The sequence below is a fragment of the Bombina bombina genome, chromosome 1, assembly GCF_027579735.1.
Source record: "Bombina bombina isolate aBomBom1 chromosome 1, aBomBom1.pri, whole genome shotgun sequence".
NCBI lineage: Eukaryota > Metazoa > Chordata > Amphibia > Anura > Bombinatoridae > Bombina > Bombina bombina.
This window is the reverse complement of record NC_069499.1, coordinates 582,102,340-582,124,250: the sequence shown is the minus strand read 5'-3', so window position 1 is coordinate 582,124,250 and position 21,911 is coordinate 582,102,340. Positions and strand designations below refer to the sequence as shown.

Below are 21,911 nucleotides of genomic sequence, written 5' to 3'. Positions count from 1 at the left end.
TGGATGTTTTATATATTTTTTAGAGTCTGCTTGGAGTAAGGTACCACCTTGTGAGGTATTTATATTTGGTTTCTAATATCCTTGTGGAGATTGATGACTGTTTGGTGTATAGGAATGCTGCATTCCCCTCTTTACATGTGAAGTTAGACCCCAGCTCCTTTTCCCATGATTTAATATATGTAGGTAATGTTTGAGTATTTTCTGTCAGTAGCTGTTTATATAGCATGGATATCGCATGCCTAGGTGGTGTATCGAGTAGGCATAATGCCTCAAATGAGGTAGGTTTTCTGAGGTAGTGTTGCTTATTAGGGTGCGTGTTTACATAATGGCAAATCTGTTTGTGAGCGAACCAAGTCAGGGATATTCCTATATGTGTGTCCAATATTTCATCAAGTGGTATGGCTTTCCCGTCTCTATATAGTATTGAGATTGTTCGGTCTTTTATGTGGGTGGCATTGTTCACCTGTGTCTCTTTAAGGTTCCAAGGTAGAGATGGGTTGTTGCTAATGGGCGACATGGGAGACACCATCCCAGACATGTTGGTGGATGTGTGTAGGAGCTTGTCCCATGTTGAAAAGAAGTTCGTAAGTATAGGGCATTTATGGATTACTGGCGGTCTATGCCCTGCTGAGAGCCACGCGGCAATCCCTATGTTGGCCAGTCCCAACACTTGCCTGTCTATTTGGACCCACTGTTTGTGTGAACTGTTGGCACACTAGTCCAGCAGCCTATGTAATGTTATGGCGATTTTGTATGTAGGGATGTGTGGAACTCCCAGTCCCCCACCCCCCTGTCCTTGGGCAGGTACATCAAACATTTTGCTATTCTGGGCTTGTTTCCCTGCCAGATAAATTGTTCTAAAAGCGAATGGATTTTGTGTAAGAACTGTGTTGTTAGTGGTACTGGGGTAGTCTGTAGTAGGTATAGAAGTCTCGGGAGGACATTCATTTTTATCACATTTATCCTGCCAAGCCAGGAGATGGTTTTGTTTTTCCAACTTGAGAGATCAGCTGAGATGGTCTCCTCTAGCAGCCTGTAGTTGGATTGAAACACTACTTTTGGGTCAGGTGCGAGAAATACCTGATACTTTAGTTTAATTCTTTGTTTTTTAAGTGGGTTGTTGGGCAATTTAATACTTGTTCCTCGTATGTGAGATTCAACATCTCTGATTTGGTGACATTTAAAAGAAAGTTAGAAATAAGCCCAAATGCTTTAAATGTGTCTTTGGTATCGAGGTTTCTATCTTAGTAAGCGTGAGTAGGATGTTATCGGCATTCTGAATTTCCTCAAGGGAAATTGGTGTTTCTAGTTGTTCTGCTTCATTATCATCTAGTGTTGGGAAGTCTAAGTCTGCAAGAAACTGCTCCATATCCATTGGCGTGGCCGTTTTTTTTATTGTTTTATAGTGCAGCGTAATAGTCTTTGAAGGTCTCCGCTATCTGCTTGCTATCTTTCTGGGTTTCTCCCTGGGCATTTGTGATGTAGTGTATGTGGGTGACTAATTGGCGTCTTTTAAGTGCTCTTGCCAGGGATGATCCAGTTTTGTCTTGTATATCAAAATATTTCTGTTTTAGGAGCACTGACTTCCTTTGGTATTCTTTTGTTAAATAATCTTTTAGGTGTTGCCTGGAGTGAGTCAGTGCCTCGTATATGGGAGTAAAATGTGGTTCTAGTTTATGGGTTTTTTCCCAGTAGCATGTCTGTGCGAGTGTAGAATTTAGGTATTGCCTATTGTTTCTTTTTTCCCGTGCTTTGGGTGCCAAAAATCTCCCCCTCACAACACATTTATGGCCTTCCCATATTGTTGAGTAAGCTATGTTTTCCGTGATATTTTCTCTAAAATAGCTTCCTAATATTGTTTCTATGTCCTGGTTTATTAGTGTGTTTTCTAGCATGTGCTCATCCAATCTCTATAGGAACGGTCATTGTGGAACATCAGGCCAGTCTATGGTGCACTGTACTGGGGCATGATCAGACCATGTAATAGGTAGGATGTTTGAATCTGTTATCATGGAGAGTCCAATCTGGTCTGTAAATATATAATAAATTCTTATGTACGTTTTGTGCCGGTGGGAGTAGAAGGTGTAATCTCTTGAGTTTGGATTGAGTGTTCTCCATATGACATGTAGAGTCAATTGTGCTAGTTGATTTGTGACTGACTTTATTGTCCATTTGGGCATGTGGGTGATTCCTGTTGATGTGTCCACCCTTGCATCCAGGGAGAGATTAAAATCTCCGCCTAGGAACAGTGTGCCTTTGATATGTTCCAATAGTTTTTGGGAGATTGTTTTAAAAAGAATGTGTTGGTCTGTGTTTGGTAAGTATATGTTTGCTCAAGTGATTGGTCTATTATACAGGAGGCCTATTAGTATGATATATCTGCCATTTTTGTCTTTTACTAGGTTCGTCGCCTGAAAGTGAATGGAATTTTTAATGAAAATTCCTACCCCTCCTGTTTTAGAGTTCCCTGATGCCAAATAGGTATTTCGTTATTTGTGGCTTAGCAGTTTTGGCTCATGTCCCTTTTTAACCCTTTGGGTGCTAAGCACTTTCCCACCTGCGTGCTGATTTAATGTATTTTTTAATTTTTTAATTTTGTGAAAGAAAATGTTTTTACTTCCCCAAGACTTACACCATTGGAAAGGTTGGGCGATTACCTTTCCAATGGTGGGTGGTCTTGGGGGTCTGTAGCTGCTTAGATGTCTGAGATACAGGCTTCTAAGCAGCATGCCCCCTTTCCCTATACTTTGTATTGACAAATTGTTAATAAAGTTGCATGGTGACGTCACTCTACAGGCACGATCACCGGGGTAGGAGCGGCTTGGAGCTCCCAGATCTCCCTCAAGGTGGGAGAGTGCTCGTGACCGCTCTGAGCCGTCATTAGCACCAGAGTGGGAAACTCTGTGACGGCTCAGAGCCGTCATTAGCACTCAAAGGGTTAAAGTCCTGAAGAAACAGAATGTCACTAGTGGCTCGGTATAGGTCCCTAAAGACCATAGAACTTTTTTCAGGACTGTTTAGTCCCTTTACATTTATTGTAGTAAATGTGAGTGTGTGTTCATTCTGCGGCATCTTGTCTGGTTCAGGTGTTCGAACATCTACAGGTCTTGGGAGCGTGTTAGGGGTGGGTGTGTGAACTTTAGGTAATAAGGGGGTGAGGTATCATTCAGCGTCAGATAGTGTGGTAGTGAATGCTAGTTCTCTATGATGGTGCAGTCGCTTTATCAAGCAGTCTCCTGCGTTGTATGCTTTAGTATGTGTCAACTCAGGTACTGTGCCTTAAGGCTCTAAAGGTCAGCTCAACACTGAATGTGTAATAAAATGGAAACAGAGAAAATATAAAAAATATATATACTTTTAACAGTTGCCACAACAATCGCAGGTAGTGATATTGTGCTTAATATGTCTCTATCTCGCTTATAATATCTGTGAGGTAATTTGGTGTAGACTAACTAAGCTGTACAGGTTTCTGAAAAATTTCCTGTGTCAGATAAACAAAACAGTTGTAACAAACAATAAGGGTAGTATCCTATCCTATCTAATGTAAGAAGTAGAGAAAAAACAAACCTTTGATATACGACCTGTTGCTACAGTGGCTTCCACAAAGTCCTTACAGGTACATGAATGTTCTTACGAGTTAAGGTAAGGCATCATCCAGAGCTTGTTCTTTAGGGGAAGTGGGTGGGCTCCGGTTGTCCATGGATCTGCCGGTATTCTGTCGCTCCCTTGTGTATCTCTGTCCTTCTTCTGGGTGCGGTATGCTGATTAAGAGCTTCACAAAAGCTTGTGAGGTCGTCCATGCTTCTAAAGGTGTCTGTAGAGTCTCCTCTGGTGGCAATAATACGGACTGGGAATCCCCAGTGGTATAGGATTTTTTTTTATCCCTCAGCGTTGTGGTTATGAATTGTAGCTCCCTTCTTTTTTGCAGCATTGTTGGGCTAAGGTCAGCAAATACCTGTATATTGTTACCTGCGTGTGTTATCTTTTGTTTTTGTCTTGCATGCCTGAGAATCTCCTCTCTATCTTTGTGGTTCAGCAGCTTTACTATAACATCTCTTGGTGGGGCTTTTGGTGGCAGCTTTGCCTTCAAAGCTCTGTGGGCTCTTTCAATTATTATCTCTGGTGAGCTGATAGTTCCTTTGATTGTTCTAAACAGGTCTTGAAGGCAGCCTTCCAGAGCAGCCGGTTGTATAATTTCGGGTATGCCGTGGATGCATAAGTTGTTTCTTCGCCCTCTGTTGTCCAAATCCTCCACCTTTTCTAGGAGGTGGTGTATAGTTTCTTCTTGATCATAAGCCATCTTTGAGATATGTTGTATATCATTGCAGGTGGTGTTGTGATATTCCTCAAGTGTTGAGACCCTAGTGGTGACCTTGGCTAGGTCTCTTTTCAGTTCCCCATACCAACTTTTGACCTCTCCCATAATCTCTTTGATATCATCCTTGCTACACAGGGATTGTAGGTCTTTGGTTATTGAGGAGCTGCTGGAGGTGGGGAGAGGTTCTTTTTGAGGGTCTGCTGTGGGGTCATTGGTCGTGGGGCCCATGTTGGGCCGTATGCTGACCGGCTCTTGGTGTTTTAGATATTGCTGCATCAGTTTAACGTTGCTGTTATTTTCTGATTTGCTAGTTCTGCGACCTGGCATATCCAAATATATGTCATGCTGTTCTATATATCTTTTAGCTCGTGGTGTAGATGTCTGTGTACAGACAGAGCAGGAGTTAGACGTTATTTGCAAGTGTCCTTTATGCTAGGTATGACAGATGTAGTGTGCAGGGTTCTGTATCATTTAACTCTTTGCAGGGGCAAGATGAAGCTTTGCCTGTGTAGATTATGGTATTTATTCCCTCTGCATTTTACCCCTGTGGCTGTTAATGTCGCTTATACTGGGGGCTAGTTATGGCTTTACTAAAGTTTCTGGAGGGGCAGATTTCTGTGTTGGCCCAGTATGCCAGGTGCACTTATGTTGGGTCTTTTAAGACTATTAGTCTGTTGTGGGTTATCGTTTGCAGCTTGTGGCTAGATGTTGCTACCAGTTGATGCTACTTAGCAGTGATGTTTGGGCCCACGTGGAGCTGAGTGTGACCAGTTTTTTTTATGCTGCGGTCTGGATGTGTCTCTAAAGGTGTATCTGGAGGATCGATCACCGCTTCAGTCCAGTGTAGCCTTTATATTTGATTATATGCTGTTGTTTTTATTTTTAAAGTCCATGTGGGCTTGATGTGGGGTGTTTTTGCAGTTAATGACCTGATTACGTTGGTATTACCGCCTATCAGTGTTACCTAGTCCCGTGTGTCTCTCTGTGTGATCGGGTCCTACTTTGCCCCCTTAATCTGCCTTTTAGTTGCTTCCCGGCAGCGGAGCTCTGTATGTCCATTGCTTCTCTGCAGCTCCTGTTTGCGGCTTCACTTGCCGCCTGTAACGTGTGCCAGATGCTAGTCGGGATGTGCAGGAAACGGCACTTGTTTCTGCTCCCGCTGTTACTTGTGTGCCCCTTTTCAAGCTTTACTGCCTTCCTTCTCGCTTTGAGATATGTGATGCCCTGTTCGTGGGTTGTGAGTTCCAGCCCTGTAGCTAATTTTGCAGGGTTTTGGTAGGTAGGGCCTAGGAGCTAAAAGATTATGTGGCCATCTTCTAGCGCGGCCAAGCTCCTCCCCCGTAAGGGTGAGAATTTTTAATTTAATTCTGCTGTGAATGGGGAGCCAATGAAGGGATTCACAGAGAGGTGCAGCATATACAGAGCGACGGGAAAGGTGGATTAATAAGGTCCTTCCATAAGGTATTTAACATAACCTATTGTTTATGAAATAGGGAGACGTCCCTAACATGTGAACTTTTAACCTTGTTTGTTTTTTTGGTTGCGCATATTTTATCTCAGCATTTTATTATTATTATTTTACTAATATTACCCGATTAAATCATATCAATTATTTTTATATGTGTGTATTATCATATAATTTATTCTATTAAGGTTGCATTTTAGTTTTGTGTACTTCCATATTAATCCTGCTCTTGGTGTTTAACTTTTTAAATTATATGCCTTAAAGGAACAGTCTACTTTATTGTTCAATTGTTATTGTTTAAAAAGGTCCCTTTATTAACCATTCCCCAGTTTTTCATAACCAACACTGTTATATTAATATCATTTTTAACTCTGTGATTGCCTAGTATCAAAACCTCTGCAGACGGTCCGCTTATCTCAGTTTTTTTTTTGACAGACTTGCAATTTTGACAGACTTGCATTTTATCCCATCAGTGCTGACTCATAAACAACTCCACGGGAATGAGCACAATGTTATCTATATGGCACACATGATCTAACACTGTCAAGCTATGAAAAACTGTCAAAATGCACTGAGATAAGAGGCTGCCTTTAAGGGCATATGAGCCTACCTAGGTTTAGCTTTCAACAAAGAATACCAAGTGAAGAAAGCAAATTTGATTATAAAAGTAAATTGGAAAGTTATTTAAAATTGCATGCATTATCTGAATCATGAAAGTTTAATTTTGACTAGACTGTCCCATTAAACCTGTTGAAACCCCAGTTTTGTCTTTTTCAGTGTTGTTTCTTTGAATGTTCACTTTACATGTTAAAAAATAGTTTTTTAAAAGTTAAAAATATTGCTCAAATCACACTATGACAAATGAAATATGATCATCTAAAAGACTGCAATGAATTGTTTGTTAATTAAACAATTAAAGAAAAGTGTAGGAAAATATTAATTGCACACATGGCATACATTGATATCAAAATGTTTTGAAACATACTATGCAGTCATCATCATATTGGGCCTCATCATTACGCCAAAATGATGCCCACATTTTTTGAGTCTCTCCAACTTTTTTCTTACATCATTTTGTTAGTGGGTGTTCCTGCTATTAACATACATAGTTGTGATAAGTTCCCCAATATATAATATCTCTCACATCAAATGTAAACAGATAGCAATGCAGGAAAAAACAATTATCGCCACAACACTCTAAATTAACTTCCATGATTCCAACAGAGCATGTCATTTAAAATAAAACTTTCCAATTGACTTCCATTATCAAACTGCACACAATCGTATTAAATTCACACTTTCTGAGACACCAGCTCCTACTGAGCATGTTCACAGTATATACGTATTGTGATTGGCTGATGGCTGTCAAATGATATAGGGGGAGGGAAAGTGAAATATATATATATATTATATAATGGGGTACCCCAGCAGTAATACCCACTCCCTTGATATTTAGCCATGAAGTCAAGTTTTTGCTCACCAAAGTTTGCTTCCCCAAGTATTATAGTGTTGAACCATCCCTGAATTAATTTAGCCAATGACTTAACCCTCTTTTATGCAGTGAAGTGATTTAACCTCTTAAGGACATATGACAGAATTTTTCCGTCATAAAACAATTGAGCAAACTGAAAGCTGTGTCCTTAAAGGGTTAATATTGGTGGTAACACACACTGAAGAGGGATATAATACCCATATTGTTAGTAACATGAACAAAGCAGACATCATCATGTAACACACAGATCAAGGATTAAACACCCATATTGCTATTGCTACAAACACACAGCACATATATTTAACCCCATTTATTGCCAATAACACATAGTAGTTGATTTAACCCTATTATTGCCATGCCAGTTGACCTCACAAAAGTGATTAAACTCCCATAGGCAGCGGCTCCCTCTATCACTAAGTGACAGTCACCAACCCGTGACCAAGACACTGACTTAACTAGTGATCACTAAGTACAGAGCAGACAGTAGTAGTACTGAGTCTGACGAGTGACTGTGGCAGAGACTGAGTGCCCTACCGGAGTTCGTTGTCGCCCCGCTCCAGTCCTCACTGGCTCCGCCACTCCACAGCATGCAAACAGATAGTGGAAGCTGGCTGGTCGAAAACATAACGTGACCTCGGCAAAAAGCCGGTCACTTGACCGCTCGGTGGTAGCTACCCGTTCAATTTTTTATTTTTTTTATAAAGCAGCCAGATATTCAAGTACAATGGACAAGTGCTGCCCACCCAAAATTTTCTGCACTAGGCACCGGTCTTGTTGGCCTAGCCATTATTATGCCCCTGAGCACACCACACAATGTTAAAGGGACAGTGTACAGTAATTATTTATCCCCTTTAATGTGTTCCCATTTAACCTTCTGAAATAGTTCCTGTACCTTTATTTTGTCATTTTAAAAAGCACCTTTTGCCTGCTGTATCCCCACCTATACTGAATATTTTGATATTGCAGAATTGGCTACAGAAAAGCTATGTATTCAAGAACATGCACAATAAATCACACTCCCAGAGGGAAGTGGGAGAGATAGCTGCTAAAATGTTAATTTTCAATTGCTCTAAGTAATTACCATTATGTATACAGGTAGAGTTAAGATAAGATGCCTTTGTGTATACAGAGAAAGATAAGGCAGTCTGCTTTCCCTACAAGCTCAGTCCGCTTGAACGGGTTGGGATCCCTTTAATGATCTCTGTTCTTTGTGGACATTTGTCTTGATACAATTAATACCTTATACCATTTAGTTGCAGATAATTGCAAGATAAAAATTTTTATCAAAATATTTTTTATCAATCAGGGAGAAAGTAACTAGTCAGGAGCATAAAGTTTCTAGTCAACTCAATGTTAAAGAAAAACAATTATTTTTTGTTGTTGTGTCTAAGAGGGTATTTTGAAAAATATTACAGCTACAATTTCATCCTTGTCTAGTGCTAGCACTAGTGAACTAATATATATTAGTTGAATTTGTAAATTTTACTCCCCAGCTCTCCAATGAAAAATTCTGATTCCAAAGTGGCCTATCATGTGAATAGTGGACATTTCTATTATAGAGGAATTAAAAGAAATAGCAGAGACAGGGAGAAATAAAAGAACACCAAGGGCAGAAATTGAAACACAGAGGACATAATTAGAGAGGGAAGAGAGGGTATAGAGAGACAGTATTCTGTGTGGAGACATCAGCTTGCAACACTTAGGAAATATTCTACATTTTCTCACAGTGTCTAATTATAGAAACTATAAAATGGCATTGGACGCCAGAGGATGGCAGAATTTAACAGCAGCCAATCATAAGTGACAACATCCATAAGCATGCTGAGAATTCTGCAAAGTGCTAATCTATCTAGGGCATAGTAAAATGAACAGCAAATAAATATAGAAGAAAAAAAATTGTAAAGTAAGAAGAAACACGATAAAGTGTGTATGGAAATTCCCAAATTTATAGTTATCCTCTAGCTGCAGGTTAATGGGTTTAGGATTTCTAGAGACCACTTGTTTTTTTTAATATTAATAACATGCTTGTTCAATCACAACAAATGTTTCCCATCTCCAATATCTCTTTGTGAAACAGCAATACATGTGTCCGTTCAGATCTTTTTACACACATTCAGCTTGTTATCGCATTGTAAAAACATTGTATAGATAACAGTCACATAAATGGACGATACAGAAAAAAAAATATCTCTACTATCTAAAAGATAATGTTTTAAAATGAACTCCCACATCATTCACCGACTATCAGTTTCACATTAAATTAAGAAAAAGGGACTTCCGGTGGGCGGCGAACCAAGATGGCCACAAATCTGTGAGGCTCTGAGTAAAGACTCTTCCTTATGCCCATTATATGTGGTCTAATCCACAGCCATCCAGCCATCCACATATTCCTTAGCAGTACGGCTGTTCAGAAACTGAGAGGATCAAGAATTACAACACTTGGCCCCTGTGAAGTCGGTAAAAACTGAAACAGAGGTGCTCTGAGGTGGATTGTAACTTAGCACGCTATACACGGATCCTATAATACTGCACCGATGACTATCACTACAACGGATGCTTACCAAACGCAAGATTTACTTTCTGCCTCGAAGATGTTACTGCTCCCAGCGTTTGCTAAATTGGAAGTAACTTTGCAACAATTGATGACTGAGATACATGCTCCTGAGCCACCATCGTTGAGTGCCAAATGGCACCATCTGCCAGAAACTCCACGACAAGAGGCTGTTATTGCGGTTCCAGCACAGTTACCTCTTGGGCAAGAGAGAGAGGGACAAGGAGTGAACGGAGCTACAGCAAATCTTACTACAATGGAGCCACTTATTGCCCCTGACATCCAAGTGGTAGTTACAGATCACTCGAAGGGACGGTCCGAGAAAGCTGAGATCACTCAGGGAGTACTCCCAAGACAGCATCCCTGATTGTGTGAGGAGAGTAAGCGAACGCCTGATATAACCCTACACTTTTTACAGGATCAAACTATTGAAAACAGCCGTATCCACCTAGAGCGCAATGGAGTTGGTTAGATCATGAGAGATCTGCATTCACATGCAACATCTTGCAAGAACAAGAAAATGTTCTATCATGTAGGAGAGACATTCAGCGGAACCTTTAAAAGTTATATGTACTGGTATTGTTTTTAGTTATGGCCCTGTTGGCCAATTATGTTTTATTATATTAATGTTTTATCCTATCATACACCAACAATATTAGTTGCGTGCATGTCTGCTGGAATAGAAGTGTGTGCAGTGTGGTGAGGCCTCAACACCGCTCTGATTTCAAGAGATAACTCCATCTTTAATATCGGTTGTGCATTCAACCTAGTGCCTCATTTGTCCTAACTTAGAGCCATATGTACAGACAATAAGGCCGATTTACCAAATGTCTGTCGGACCTGATCCGACAGTGCGGATCAGGTCCGACAGACATCGCTGAATGCAGAGAGCAATACGCTCTCCATATTCAGCATTGCACCAGCAGCTCACAAGAGCTGCTGGTGCAACGCCGCCCCCTGCAGACTCGCGGCCAATGGGCCGCTAGCAGGGAGGTGTCAATCAACCCGATTGTACTCGATCGGGTTGAATTGTGGCGATTCCTGTCAGGTGGACAGGGTTATGTACATAACTTGTGTTTTTGGCGAGTCTGAAGACCGGAGCTTGATAAATGGGTCTCAAAGTATATCTGCGTACAATAACGCTGTTTTTTTTTTTGCCTATACCTTTTTCTTTAAAGATAGCAGATGCTGTAATCAATGTACCATTGATCAGGTTGTGGGGGGATTGGACTGCATACCTCTATTGTGGTGCAAAACTCTCACATCTACTGTTTACTATGTTAGGTGTTTAATCTATATATAATTGATTCACCCTGTCTAGTACACAAATACTCGACTTGTAAAATCACTGAAAGTCAATTTATTTTAAGTTGCAAAGCTTTTATTTTAAACAAATCATTTCCTGTGCTAATTGTTTGGATTGGGCCCACAAAAGTACTCTCCTTCCTACTCACCCGATATAAAGGCAAGAGGGAGGCTCAGGGAGGCAGAGGATATAAGATTGGTAACTTATGCCGCTTCTATATTAAAATAGGCAACATTAATTAGTGCTACACTTCAACCAGACTATTCGTACCTTTGAGACAATCTTTTATATATCTATATATCTTAAAGGGACACTGTACCCAAAAAAATTCTTTCATGATTCAGATAGAGCATGAAATTTTAAGCAACTTTCTAATTGACTCCTATTATCACATTTTCTTCTTTCTCTTGGTATCTTTATTTGAAATGCAAGAATGTAAGTTTAGATGCCGGCCCATTTTCAGTGAATAACCTGGGTTGTCCTTGCTGATTGGTGGATAAATTCATCCACCAATAAAAAAGTGCTGTCCAGAGTACTGAAACAAAAACAAAAAAACTTAGATGCCTTCTTTTTCAAATAATGAAAAATTGATAATAGGAGTAAATTAGAAAGTTGCTTAAAATTGCATGCTCTTTCTGAATTACAAAATAATTTTTTTTGGATACAGTGTCCCTTTAAACATTACTCTAATCCATAGAATATTCTTGTAGTGCCACAATGACTGTGAATATTACATTTTAAGTTACATGACTAGGTAAGCTGTTACATGTCTTTCTACTGTTTCATCAATTTTGTTATCCCTTATCACACCCTGCGTTGTGTATCACTGTTATTTATTTTACTATTGTACCTTGTGTTGGTTATAAATAAAAATTTAAAAAAAAAAAAAAATTAAGAAAAAGGAATTCCCCACAAAGGGCTTGATTACGAGTGGAGCATTATTTAACGCTCCCGCTCAAGGGTTATCTCTGCTAGAAGTAAGTTTTTTTGCGCAAGTCGGGTGCACTTGTATTATTAGTTGAAGGTAAATTGTGTTTTCTCTCGCACTAACCCAATAAGCTTAAAAAGGCGAACTAACAATATTGTGCGTGATAACCTCATGCCCCGTAGAAGTCAATGTATCAAAAAAGTGGGGGGAAAAAACTAAAACCCAACTCATGTGCAAACCCGATCGCATATTCTCAAGTGTGCTAACCCGACTTAAAAATATGAATATGAATGTTCTTCACGCACAAGATTATGTTCTATTTATTCATAGATACTTATTTATATATATATATATATATATATATATATATACATATATACATATATATATATATATATACACATATATACATATCCCAAGAAGGACAGCACAATCTTACATATAAGAGAAGTGCCACGGTGCACTGCAAAAGTGTATCCAAGTCAGTCCAAAGGCACAAAAAAGACAAACTTCACAAAATAAACACATATTTTATCTAAAGACCACCAAGTGCCTGTGCCTTTGGACTGACTTATATATACATACAGTATATATATGACTAGCTGTTGCCCATGGCTTTGGTCGCATATATTTTGTGATTTGTAAAAAAAATAGTGAAAAACACAACCACTCGCATTGACATGTGCCCTCACGTGTGTGCCCATTCGGGTTGCACACTCGCTGACATGAACTTCTTGAGTTTTCGTTAATTTGCTGTGTTTCTCATAATCTAAATACTAATTTTCAAGTCTGTAACATCTTTGGTTTTTGAGATATTGGTATCCTCATAAATCACCCCCCCCCCTTTTGCCCCCCTCCCCCCCTTAAGTGGATGTTTGGGAAATGGTAAAAGACGTGTTTGTTTATTTTTTAAAGGAGAATGTAAATACCAATTTTCACATCAGTAACATCTTTGGTTTTTGAGATATAGGTATCCTCATAAATTAGCCCCCCCCCCCCTCTTTTGATCCCTTTTGAGTTGATTTTAGGGAAATTGTAAAACACCTGTTTCTTTACTTTTCAAGGAGAATCTAAATACCAATTTTCACGTCTGTAACATTGTCGATTTTTATGATATAGGTATCCTCATAAATCACCCCCCCCCCCTCTTTTGACCCCCTTAAAGGGACAGTCTAGGCCAAAATAAACTTTCATGATTCAGATAGAGCATGTAATTTTAAACAATTTTCCAATTTACTTTTATCACCAATTTTGCTTTGTTCTCTTGGTATTCTTAGTTGAAAGCTTAACCTTGGAGGTTCATATGCTAATTTCGTAGACCTTGAAGCCCACCTCTTTCAGATTGCATTTTAACAGTTTTTCACCACTAGAGGGTGTTAGTACACGTATTTCATATAGATAACACTGTGCTCGTGCATGAGAAGTTATCTGGGAGCAGGCACTGATTGGCTAGACTGCAAGTCTGTCAAAAGAACTGAAAAAAGTGGCAGTTTGCAGAGGCTTAGATACAAGATAATCACAGAGGTTAAAAGTATATTATTATAAATGTGTTAGTTATGCAAAACTGGGAAATGGGTAATAAAGGGATTATCTATCTTTTAAAACAATAAAAATTCTGGTGTAGACTGTCCCTTTAAGTGGATTTTGGGGGAATGGTAAAACACAGGTTTCTTTATTTTTCAAGGAGAATCTAAATACCAATTTTCACGTCTGTAACATTGTCGGTTTTTATGATATAGGTATCCTCATAAATCAGCCCCCCCCCCCCCCCCTTTTGACCCTCTTAATTGGATTTTGAGGAAATGGTAAAACACGTTTCTTTATTTTTCATGGAGAATCTAAATACCAATTTTTCCGTCTGTAGCACCGCCCGCCCCCCCCCTTTTGCATTGCTTATGAACCAATCTATGTATACTTTTCAACAATGGATACCAAGGGAACAAAGTTGGAGATAAGAGAAGTAAATTGCAAAATTGTTACAAATTGCATGTTCTTTCTAAATCTTGAAAGTTTAATGTTGACTTTACTGTCCCTTTAATGCCATTGCTCCCCTGCAAATCTATGTATATAGAATCAACCAATACTATTAATGCCATTGCTCCCCTGCAAATCTATGTATATAGAATCAACCAATACTATGTTTCAAAAAGCTCAATGAATAGAAGATTGTTTGGAGTTGAACAGATTTGCACAGGGACCTAAGTGTGAGGAGGGAGAGGCAAGCAGTAAAAATGAAATATAATGTTATTGTATTAGTTAAATAAAACTTTTTAAATTGTTATTATTACGCTAATGATTATTTTTCTTTAGTTAAATAAAGCTATTTAAATTCTGTTTATTAAAGTAATGATTACTTCTAATAAAGTACAACTGAAAAGCTGATCAAATATGAATGTTTAACCTATTAAACTGGAGATAGTTCACCTCTCAATAATTTAATTAATTTCAATGATCTTTCTATGCATATCTTATTATTTATAACCAACTGAATAATGGTCTGATATAACCGGAAACATCATCTGAAAAGTTATACTGAAACTGAAAACCATGATTTAAATCAAAATCCACTCACCACTTTCCTTATTTGAAACAGCTAATCTGGACTTAAAGGGACAGTCAAGTCAAAATTAAACTTTCATGATTCAGATAGGGCATGCAATTTTAAATAACTTTCCAATTTACTTTTATCATCAAATTTGCTTTGCTCGCTTGGTATTCTTTGTTGAAAGCTAAACCTAGCTAGGCACAAACTGATTTTTAAGCTGTTCAAGCCACCTCATCTCAGTGCATTTTGACAGTTTTTCACAGTTGGACAGTGCTAGTTCATGTGTATCCTATAGATAACATTGTGCTCACTCCTGTGGAGTTATTTATGAGTCAGCAGTGATTGGCTAAAATGCAAGTCTATCAAAAGAACTGAAATAAAGTGGCAGTCTACAGAGGCTTAGATACAAAGTAATCACAGAGATAAAAAGTGTATTAATATGCAAAACAATTTTCAAGTAGACTGTCACTTTAAGTCTGGATATGTCAGTATTTGCCACTGTCATTATTTTAGATAACTAAATGCAAATTAGGGAGAGATATTTGTCAAGGCTGTGCTCTTTTAGTTTTCCGGACCAAAAATCCTCCATTTTTAGATTTAAGTTGCAGGTAAATGGGGCAAAATAAATAATGAAAGTATATTGCTAAGTTGTTTTAATATGCATTTAACCATTTTATATTTTTATACTGTCCCTTTAAATCTTTCAAGAAAATTGATACTCATGCATAAAATAGAAAAAATGAAATCTTGATATTGAATCATTTTATATCATAACGTGAAGCATTACTACTGGAACAACTATCTCCATGCAATATATTATACATTTAATTCATATAAACTTGAGATTAAAAGTCTAAAAGACTGGCAAGTGATTGGACTATTTCTCTGAACTGGTCCTACATCTTCCACGAACACCAGGGGCCACATTGCTCATGTTACTGCAAACAGGTCTTAAACCTCTGGAAATATGTTTGCAATTCCAAGTGTTCATTTGATATTGCATGATGATAGCCAGTGTCTGAATGATTTTGTCAGTAGGGATATAGCAATATTTTATTGCCATGTGTGAGATTGTTATTTATTTTTTCCCTGATCACTTCTTATCAAACATCTGTCGCTGAACACATGCTTAAGCCTCTACCATTCCACGTTAAAATACAAATTGAACAAGCAGCGATAATATGTACGTTTTTCTTTAAAATTGTATTATTTGTACTGTATTATACTGTACTTAAAATAGATTCAGTTTCACTCTGTCTACACACTGGTACCTTTTTTTTTAACGTTTTGTATTTAGCATACATTTAAGGCTCCTTTAGGAGTTCAGTGTGACCATATTGGGGTAAATGTTTTGAATGGGATCTGTGTTTTTGTTTTGCTTTTGTCAATCCTTTTCTATATTTAAGCCATTCCTTTCATTATATCCCATTTCCTCTCAATCTGATCTACCACTGAAATACTTAAAGACAGTATACACCAATTTTCATATAACTCTGCATGTAATAGACACTACTATAAAGAATAAGATGCACAGATACTGATATACAAATCCAGTATAAAACTGTTTAAAAACCTACTTAGAAGCTCCCAGTTTAGCTCTGTTGAAATGTTTAGCTGGAACACCCAATAAAAGTGGCTGTATAGCAAAAAGAGCAAACACTTCCATCTCCCCCTTCCTCTGCATATGAAAAGACCCTTTACACAAACAAAAGCAAGCTGGAGTAGGTATACATCTACTTCTAAAACTTTGGGGCTTGGTTATAAGTCTAAAAATCAGCGCAATGTTATTTAAAAATAAGCAAAACTATACATTTAAAAAAAACAAAAAAAAAAACTTTATGGGCTATATAAATGGATCATCTACAAAACATTTATGCAAAGAAAAAATCTAGTGTATAATGTCTTTTTAAAGGACCAGTAAATACATTAGATTTGCATTATCAACAAATACATGATAAAAAGATAATACAATAGCATTTAGGGGCTGCATTACTAATGTGCGGGCGGACATGATTTTTAATTTGTATTTATCACTGATTTTTGTTTACGAATTTGTTGATAATTAATTAATTTTTAATATTCCCATGGTAACAAAAATGTTTGTGAATACATTATCTCCTTGGTGACAATGCAGTTTATGAGTTTTACAAAAAAGGATACTTGTGACTCACTGCAAATCCCACTATGAGATTAAATAGAAATATTATAGAAGTGGATCATGATTTTTTATTAGTCGTTTCAAGGTGTACCCTGTTCAACTTTTAATTACCTTTATTTAAATGAGACTACATTTTCTCTAACGGACATAACATTCAGATCTATGACTTCTTTCTGAAGTCCGGCATCCGGTCTGGACTGGTCCTGAGTTGTCCAGTGGGAGCAAACAATCTGTGACTTATAATGGGAAATTCACATTTGTGTCCCATGAGCCTTTAACAAATTGTGCCATCGAATGACACAGATTTTTCCCGCTCATTAATTTGTGCTGTACATTAACTCTTTACGTTCAGCATAGTATATCATTTCATTATATATTCCAGGCATACAAACTGAAAAGAACAAAGCTGCAGTGTTTTTAATCATTATTTCTCTATGAAACCTTGTTTTTTTTTTTTTTTTTTTTTTGTTCTTTTTTAAAGCTTCTCTCTTTACAGTGGATTCTATTATTGTAGTTTGTATGTTTAGGGGTCAAATGATGGCATCTGATAATCCCACTCTGACACTGCAGGATTCTGTGCCTCAATGACATTGCTGATATCTTGTTTCCACTAATGTTTTTATTAGATCTGAAACTCTGGTGAATTGTTTTATTCTTCTTTCTTGAGAACTAAATCCTTCTATATTATATTTTGTCAGTATTGCTTCTAGTTTTAGTTAGTTCCTCTGTACATGTGAATCCTCTTAGGCTGGGTCATATTGTGGGGCACATTTACCCCAAGAACATAAGCTTTTAATCTGGGGCTTGTGTGTGGAAAAAAATCTGATCCCCACCCACAGGTAGTATTCTTTAGCACATGTTAAATTGATATTAAAGCAATGTTATATTTATAGTATATCTCAGCAATTAATCACTGTATCACAACAGATCTACACTGAAAACTGCTATTTTATTTAGAATAAATGTATATTTTCTCCTTTGCTATGGTCAATCCTAGTGTTTTTGAAATGCTAGGATTTACCACTGCTATAAAGAAATGGTGACTTTCAGTTATGAAGTATAAAAAACGACATACTGAAAGGCCCATTATTTGCCTGCAGTTTATGCCGAGCTTAGCATCTCGGGGCGACAGCGGCACAACGCTATTTTCTCATAAAGGTGAGGTTTGCACCTCTTAGCCAATCGCGTGCTAGCCATCCGACATAATGCCGATAGGCAAGCACAGCTATTTGCTAAGAGGTGGAGACATCGACCCATTGAAAAAATAGTGTTTTGTTATGGGCGGCCGGAGGCGCTCAGCTCTGTATAAACTTGCTGTAAACAAAGGTACTTTCAGCATGACTTTTTTTTACTTCCCTTAATTTATACGTAGCACTGGAAAATCCTAGCATTGCAAAAACTCTAAGATTTACCATCACTTTAAAGACTGATATAAATAAGCTCCTGTATTGATCAAGTTAATACTGTATAGAATGTTGCAGGGATAGAATTCAGGACTTCTAGGGGTAACACAAAGATTTTTTTAGTGAAAACTTTTCTCCCCTTTATTGATGCATTTTACCTGCTGGAGTGTATTAAGTTGCTTACAAATAGCTCTTTTACCTTTATTTTGTATCTTGAAATAGCTGCTTTGACTTTGCACTCTTCCTGCAGGTAGTCATTTTAAATGGTCATAGCCTTGAGAACAATGGGTTGTGGTTTCAATGAGCAAAACCAGCAAATTCAAAAATAAACCTAAAGGAGCAAGTTCCCATACATAATGCTCTGCAGTTGGTATAACAATTGAAAACACATTAAGGGGAAATAAGTTTAAGACTACAGTGTCCCTTTAAGTTACAGGAAAGTGGGTAAAATAAATCATGAAAGTGTATTGCAAAGTTGTTTTTTAATATCCCTTTAACTTCATTAAAAAATTGCAGTCAGGCCCCATCAGTTTGTAATTATTTTTGGCTTTTACTGAATGATTCTCCCCTTCCCATGCAGAGACCTCCTGTTGTTCTTGTAACATGATATCCCAGTTCTGTGCATTAAGAAATTCCCTGCTAAATGGGACCATTGCAGTTTATACAGGGAACTAAACATCCAACAAAACTATTACTTACAAAAAGCAGCAAAACAGTTAATGGAGCAATTTTATACTTTCTATTAATTAGACAAATCTTTTGTGTATTTACACAGTTTATATAATGAATTTTAGTGATAAGACTGTCAGCCATGAAGGGTAAATATTTAGCTTTGTTCTGTTGTCTGTTTGCCAAGTAATTACAAATCTATCATTTTGCCTACTGGGTAAACAGAAGCTGTTAATCAGAAAAGACAAATGGTGTTTTGTTACAAGGTACTATAAAATTGTTTGTTGGATGATTAATATTGGTAAAAAAAAATACTTATAAATGCAGTCGTTTTTTAAAGAAAACATAGGTTACGGAATTTGCTTTATCGCTTCTATAGATGCATGGGACAAGTTTAGGTTTTATGCAAAATGCAAGAAGGGTTTAATGTAGCTGAACATGCTTAAGAAGATTTTGATAAGCAGTTCTGATTTTGATGCCCGGGGGGGGGGGCATTCTGTGAGTGTGTGTGTGTATGTGTTTATGTATGTACCTTTTTCTGTATTTGGTTAAATGTGAGGTAAGCTCATAGATCATTTTGTACCTCTTCAAATGTGTGGGCGGTGGTCATCACCACATGCGGGGGGAAAAGCCTACATGGAAGGTACATGGATTTAGACAAAGAGCCTAACTTTTAATGATAAGCAATGGCTACGAAAGTTGAATTTACTTTTTTTCGTTAATAATCCCCTCATTTGTGAGGTATATTGATGTATAAAAACCATAAAACTGTATACTCGTCTGACTAGGGGTTTGCTCTGGACTATACTATAATAATGGGGGTTGCTCTAGATGACGGAAATGTGCATATATAGATAAATAATAATAGGTAAGAAAACTTATGGTATTTCCATAACTGTTATATGTAAAAGATCAAACATATCTCATATGTTTACGTGTGGACCAGCTGGAAAGTCCTTTCCATCCAAAATAATGTTTGTAGCTTGCACATTAATATGTTAGCATTTCTTATCTAAGCTTTGATCATGATTGTTGTTTTTCTCATTTTCATGCAGGATCTATGCAGACCTCACAAACTGTACCGTCCTCCTGGCTGAAGAACTGGACTGTTTTTGGCCCAACAAATACGTGAATGATTTCTTCACAGAAATCCACAAAAACTACTTTAATAGCTGCTCTCTGACGGGAAGGCTGCCTGCTGACCCCCCATTTCCAATCCTCTGCTCCTTTATCCTTATTCCCATCTTTGTAACCCTCATCATGACAGCACTTGTTGTGTGGAGAAGCAAGCGGAGTGAAGGCATTGTTTGACATGAAAGACCAGATTATCCCCCCCAAAACCCCATCTAGTTTCTGCAGAGTTTATATTCTCTTCCTGAGTGGAGTAAAAGCCTTCAGATTCAGGCCAAGAAGATGTATAGCAGCGATTAGAAGAGATAAAGATGGCCTCTATCCACACTGCCTACTGATATTTTTCTTCCTCTTGGGAAGAAGGTTCAAACAAGCATGGCTACCTTGGTAAAAGTGACAGTACAGCCCATGTTGGGCATAGACAAAAGGGAAAACGGCTTGAAAGACTTCATTATTGAGTGAAACATAAAATATGGAAATGAAGGAACTAAAATGTACCAAAAATGCTGGGTGCAGTTGAACCTTCCCTCAGCTGAGAGGAAATCTGTTGTTTTTTATTTTCTTGAGAAACTATTATATGCTAAAATGTTGGCATTGTTCTGTCATTTCTAAGTATTTTGAATGAATCTAGCAAAATGGAAGGTGCTTTTCTGATGCTCAGTACAATTTTAAAGTACCACTATGTATATTAGAGGCAATTAGTGTATTCCTGTTTGAAGAATAGACAATGTGCTCAAAATCACTAGATGTGGTAGCAGGTTTATGTAAAGATTTGTCTGTGACAGGTGCAGTATTTCTCTGCATTGTCCTCTGCTATATTTCTGCCTCCATAGTTACAGTAATAAGTGCCAAACCTCTCAGCTCACGCTAAACATGCTGAACTATAAGAAGCATCACAAGGAAATCTATCTTTCCCAGACTTAAAATATTAGAGACTCAGGATTAATTCCTGGGCTTGCTAGTCATCATCACCCACATAAATTCCAGAACTGTACATCCTCTTGTGATAACCACAAGTAGACACCCATAAAAGTGTTTTATTTTCAAACCTCTTCATTATAGTTCCATATGGTCTGATATATAGGGTATATATTTTGAAGGTTATTTTTTTATAATAAATAAGATATATATTTATATTACATGAAAAGCATTACCATTTTACAGGCACACTATTCCTGCTTGAAATATGTTTTAGAAAATCTCTGAGTGTTTTATTTTTTAGTTAGAAAGTGTTTGTTTTGGTCATTTAAGATAAAAAAAAATAATAATAATAAATTTAATTTTATGAACCTATTTGCCCCAATAAAAAAAATAAAAAAATGTCCATGTAATGTATGTTGTGTTGTAACATACCTTAAGCCTTCCCCACAGGACACTGCCTATTTTATCCTTTCTGAGACAGGATACAAATCTTGTCTATCTGATCTAGAAATAAGTTGTGCCAAAAAATATTTTGATGCTTGGAAATAAGTGTCAGAATGTGAGTGTATCTAGTAATGCTGAGAGCTGTGATATTCACATACAGAAATTATTTAATATCATTAAATACTTCTCTATAAACACAATGGCTCTGTGCTTTTTTTTTTATCAAGAAATAAACATGATCTTAGAAATAAAAAAGGCCACAAAAAAAACTCAACATAAAAGCCCTGATCAGATTTAAACTCCCAGTGGTCCTATATGTATGTAGACATCAAAATTGAAATGCAAATTTCAGATTTGAAAATATGCTTTTTTTAATAGACATGTATTAGAACAAATGTTTCTAGTAAAAGTAATATGTAATTATTCCCTGGTCACAGAGCTAATGGTGGCATATATTTTCTATGAACAGATGCAGTGTTTGAATGCAGGTGCACATGTTGTATGGTCACTGAAACACTTATAACTTTCACTCTAAGTATTTTTGATTATATATATATATATATATATATATATATATATA

At 37.3% G+C, this 21,911-nt stretch overlaps 1 protein-coding gene across 1 annotated transcript in view; it reads left to right on the top strand.

The window, feature by feature from the left end:
* The window catches only part of RAMP1 (receptor activity modifying protein 1), a 92,289-nt gene extending 70,758 nt beyond the window's left edge, over positions 1-21,531 (top strand). The window contains exon 3 of the mRNA XM_053698826.1: positions 19,891-21,531. Coding sequence (XP_053554801.1) covers positions 19,891-20,146 — 256 coding nt within the window. The 3' untranslated portion in view covers positions 20,147-21,531. The remainder of the gene's footprint in view (positions 1-19,890) is intronic.
* Positions 21,532-21,911: the final 380 nt, after the last annotated feature.